The sequence below is a fragment of the Montipora foliosa genome, chromosome 8, assembly GCF_036669935.1.
Source record: "Montipora foliosa isolate CH-2021 chromosome 8, ASM3666993v2, whole genome shotgun sequence".
Taxonomy (NCBI): domain Eukaryota; kingdom Metazoa; phylum Cnidaria; class Anthozoa; order Scleractinia; family Acroporidae; genus Montipora; species Montipora foliosa.
The window spans coordinates 1,634,471-1,639,470 of record NC_090876.1 but is presented as its reverse complement, the minus strand read 5'-3'; the positions used below and the strand labels follow the sequence as shown (position 1 = coordinate 1,639,470).

Below are 5,000 nucleotides of genomic sequence, written 5' to 3'. Positions count from 1 at the left end.
TGTATTACAAAGTTAAAAATGGTATAATTCTGTCTTCTACTGGACAATATCTCAGTAACCATTCGAATTTAATTGTTGCTGCATTTGGACCACATATGGAAATAAATATTATTGTTTGAATATTGCTTTATAATTTGTTTTTGGGGTCTTTTTTTTTTTTCGAGCAGGAGCTCATTGGCTCCTGTTTCAGGGACACTTTTATCAAAAAAAAATAATAATAATAATTAATAATAATAATAATAATAATAATAATAATAAGAAGAAGAAGAAGAAGAAGAAGAAGAAGAAGAAGAAGAATCAGAAGAAGTATTAAAAGAAATTAAGCAACTACTGTAACTAAGTCTAAATGTTCATGTGAAAAGACAACCCGTTCCTTACTTGATTCCGGAATTGAAAAAGCAACTTGAGACACGGTAGCTAGAGCTAAGATGATTGGATAAATAAAAACTAGACACTGTATGAGCGTGAACTGGGTTTCCTTTGTATGTGTTACACAAAAACAGGAGGCATTTGGTTGGGTGGTATTGAACTGCAGCGTTCCAGTTAACATCAAGTGGGGGGGGGAGGAGAGGTGGGGGAACATTTGAGGGGTCACCCAGAGTTCGTGCCCACATCGGCCCTTTGGCTCACACGTTGAATTATTTTGTAATGTCCTGTCCCGTTTTGAGCCTTTTTACTTTTTTTTAAGCTTTGGTAATAAAAGATAACAAAACTAGCTTGCAACCAGGCTCTTCTGTTGAAAATGGCGGGCGGTCTAACTATGGGGGCTTGGTTAAAAGTTTCTTTCTAGTATCCAAGCGCCTATATTTCGACCGCGGGCCATTTCAATGGTGAAGCCTGCTTGCTGGCTATAAGAAAACGCGCTCTTGAGTAAAACCAAAAAAAATAATAATAATAACTGCAAATTGCTCTGACGGACGTTTTCTTCCATGTGATGCATGTCTTGTAGTTGCACAAAGCACACGTTTATTCCACACACTAAGGAAGGACCGACCATGTTGTTTCCGCTTCATAATTCCTCTTATTTTCAGTCTAATCTGATGCCAGGCCAAAAAGGAACGCAAAAGCCGGGAGTTAAGAGTAAAAGGCAAGCCAGGAGACAGATGAAGAAAAAAATAACATAATTATTGCATAAAACTCTGAATTTCGAATTCTCAGCCAAAGATTAATGTCATTCGATCGTAAATGCTCTTTTTTTTTTTTTTTTTTTTTTTTGCAGTCTCTGACTTCTATGTTTCAAGGGAAAGGTCATTTCCAAGCCGAAGGGGACTAGGTACGAGCCTGTTAATCATAAGATTAGCAACTATTGATCTACAAAGTCAGAAAGAGCACAGCGAAATTTACAAAAATCCTATTGGGCTAGTTTTGACTGAGATACAGTCATTTAAATACGTCAAAATTACAAAGCAGGACGCAGCGTCTGGATGACCATACATTTCTTTGTAAATTTTAACGTCTTTAAATGGCTGTATCTCGCTTAATATTGGGTCTATTAACACCAAAATAGGGCATTTTGTAAAGCTTGGTGTGCACGTTCTGACTATGTGGATCAATAGTTGTTTATCATATACTTTTCAGACTCGTACCTTGTCCCCCTCGGCTTGAAATTAGGCATTTCTGTCAAAATGAAGAAACTGATCACCTGCTAGGAAACCAAAAAGGTGCACGTGATCACCTTCTGTCAAGGGTCTTGTTTACATTGATTTATACTGAATATACTACAGGGAAGAATATTAATCTTTCTTCGCTTTCAGAGTTAAACAACCAAGAAACGTCCGTCTTTCGTTATTGGGGTAGTGCACTGTAAGTGTAAGTGCACTACACACTATGTCACCAGGTTGAAAGAGTGTGTGAGTGTAACAGCCTAAGAGTGGAATAGTGTAAGTCCGTCGTGGCAATAGGCCCGCAGCGCGTGCATAAATAAAAAAAATAAAGAGGTCTGTTAGAAGAGTGCTTGAATTTCAATATATCAGCCCCCAAATTGGCAAGGCGCTTCTAATTTGATAATGATGGAATTACCTGGTGATAAATAACCTCGTATAGGAAAGTGAATTTTTGACCATGCAGAAACAATGCTCGTCAACGATTGTGATCTTCGTGTTGAATTCGCCTATTTCTTGTCGAACTTTATAACACTCGAAAGAAAAAAACAAACAAACAAACAAGCTAAGAAAAGGGAAAACCCATTGTCTTGCCATCAATCCAAGTGTCTCGGATGTATCCTTTGTTTCGTGAGTTGCAATTGTTAGTAAAACGCAAGAAAACTTGAAATCGATTTGAATTCCGATTTACTTGTGCAGCCAAAAGTACAATAGAAAATTGAACGTAGCAAAAAGCTCCCAAAATGTTTTTCGCTGATGGTAACTTTTTTATATTCGTGGCACAAACTTTATGTTGTTTTTATGTCGTACCTTTTGTTGCTGATGGCAAATTTTTTTTTCTCAATCGACACTACCTAAAAACTTTATTCTGCTCTTCCTAAAAACTGTGTATCAATATTTATTTACTTTTGCATTAGTATTTGCTTTGCATAAGGCAGGCTAAAAAAATCTGTACCTTGCTTAGTTTTGCATTTTCCCACGTGTGCAGGGAAATTTTGGTGAGAAATTCGCCTCAAGAGGATAAACTCAAACATGTTTGGTATTTTTGGCCTCGCGAGGCAAATTCCTCGTTGTTCGCGGCCATCGTGAGAATCGAGCTACGCTCGGTCAATCAAGCATCCAACAAAAATACGTGGCATTTTCGCGTGACTTCAGTGGCGTTGGAATTTCTTCCTCCGACAACATGATAAACAGCTGAAGTCACGTGAGTATGCCATGTATTTTGATTATATACTTGATTAAATCAAGCTCAGCTAGATTCTCACGATGACCGCACACAGTGAGGAACTTGCCTCGTGAAGCCAAAAATATCAATAATGTTTGATTTTATCCTCACGGCCTCGCGAGGCGAATTTCTTACCAAAATTTCCCTGCACACGTGAGGAAACGTGAGGCAGCTTGCTCAGCTCTTTCCTCGCCGTGTGCGGCGGGCTTTAGGTAAACAAAACCATATAACTTACTAATGCAGGAGTTGGGAGAGCGTGTAATAATTTCACTTTGAAAACCTAAATCGGGTAAAACAAGGGTTGCATCTCTTTTTGGAACTGTGGAATGATTCTGATATTTTTTTAAGACATTCTTCATGTGGTAACAAACAATTCCTTCCGTGTAACCGTCTTGGAGTAATAGCTTTTTAAATTGAAAGTAGACTGTAACAAAGAGGATGTTGAACAAATGCGTAAACAGTGGTTGGTAAGTGCGCGAATCAAATGAATTTTATACTTCCTGGGTGTAAAGGACTTCCATTTTGTGAAGAGACCCGTAAAAGTTTTCCTTCTGTAGACCTTTGTTGAGAAAGTGTTTTTTGATTGCGTTTGACGAGAACATTTAAAAACGAAATTTCTTGATTTTCCACAACCACCATAGTTAACTTAATATTGGCATGCCTATTGTTAAGGTAATGTGGAAATCTTTCAGCACCGGTTTTACTGTCAAACATGGTGAAAGTGCCATCTACATATCTGAACTGAACCAAATGGATGGACAGTCCTTCACATTTTTTTACCCATTTCTCCTCAAAGTGGCACAAGAAAATAGTGGGTAAAACAGGTCCTAATCACTGCTTTTATCTAAGAAAAATAATATTAAATTATTCTGTCTTTCTTGGGTAGTCAGTTGTTATCTAAAGGCAGAATATAAAATCAGGGCTTTTGTCTGAAAAAAACAAAACAAAAACAATTATTAAGTTATTCTGTCTTTCTTGGGTAGTCAGTTCATTCGAGCTATTGTTATCTGAAGGCAGAATATAAAATCAGTCCTTTACTAAAATAACTTAGCATTATTCAATACTTTTTGGGTAGAATCTAAGTTCATCTGTATCTTTTTCTTTCCTTTGATTTTTCACATTTGTAGCCATTGCAAAAAAAAAAAATAAGTAAATAAATAAACCCCACCTGGGGCTCGGATTTCCCAGTGGGTTCATTTGTAACACCTTGTATTTGATATATGAAAAACCTTCTCCGTGAATAATGAAGCACAAAATGAAATGACTCAGAACCAATCTTTTATGTAGGGGTTTAGTATAAGAATAATATCTCAGTTTGACCCTTAAGGTCCAAAGGAGTCCCCCATGCCTAGAAAAGTAAAATATAGCCTGCCGGTAGACATGAGTGAAATTTGTAAGTGGCATTTTTGAGGCCGGGGGAGGTTAAAGTTTGTTCCTTGCTGGGATCATAGCTATGAAAAGTTGTCTCAGCATAATATAAGAGGGTACCCTTTTGTAAATCTAGTCAGATATATATCTTGAATAAGGCGTTGAAAAGGGAAGCCCATTCTGCATTGTGCGATCCCTTTAGCCAACAACGTATAACCCCCAGGAGGATCGCAAATGGATTCACAGTCCAAGTTGAGGAGAAATTAAGAGAGAGTTACAGGAAACTCAACACTGGATAACTTCTGAAGAAAACTGTAATTGCCCTGAGCGGATTTGAACCCACTTCCCCCTGATCATTAGTCGGGTGTGATGACCACTATACTATCAGGACAACCATGCTGAAAACATGGCTGATTTATCACCTAATGTGTGACATTTACGTGGGGCTCCCTAAAGGCCAGTTTTTATATGTGATAACGCTGGATCAACATGTGATTCACAGGCGGACAAGGGTAATTAATGGCAGTAAGTTAAGTGGATCCCTTGAGCCAACAACGTATCACTCACCCCCAGGAGGATCGCAAATGGATTCAAAGTCCAAGTTGACTGAACTAGTGTAGTGGTCATCGCACCCGACTAATGATCAGGGGGACATGGGTTCAAATCCCGCTCAGGGCACTGAATTACAGTTTTCCCCAGACGTTGTCCAGTGTTGAGTTTCCTGTAACTATCTCTCAATTTCTCGTCAACTTGGACTGTGAATCCAATGTGCGATCCTCCTGGGGGTGAGTGATACGTTGTTGGCT

General features: G+C 38.4%; 1 protein-coding gene across 1 annotated transcript in view; it reads left to right on the top strand.

Moving 5' to 3' along the window:
* The first annotated feature begins 4,206 nt into the window (after positions 1 to 4,206).
* LOC137968177 (uncharacterized) overlaps positions 4,207 to 5,000 on the top strand; it is a 1,683-nt gene continuing 889 nt past the window's right edge. The window contains exon 1 of the mRNA XM_068814808.1: positions 4,207 to 4,219. Within this exon, the coding sequence (XP_068670909.1) occupies positions 4,207 to 4,219 (13 nt within the window). The remainder of the gene's footprint in view (positions 4,220 to 5,000) is intronic.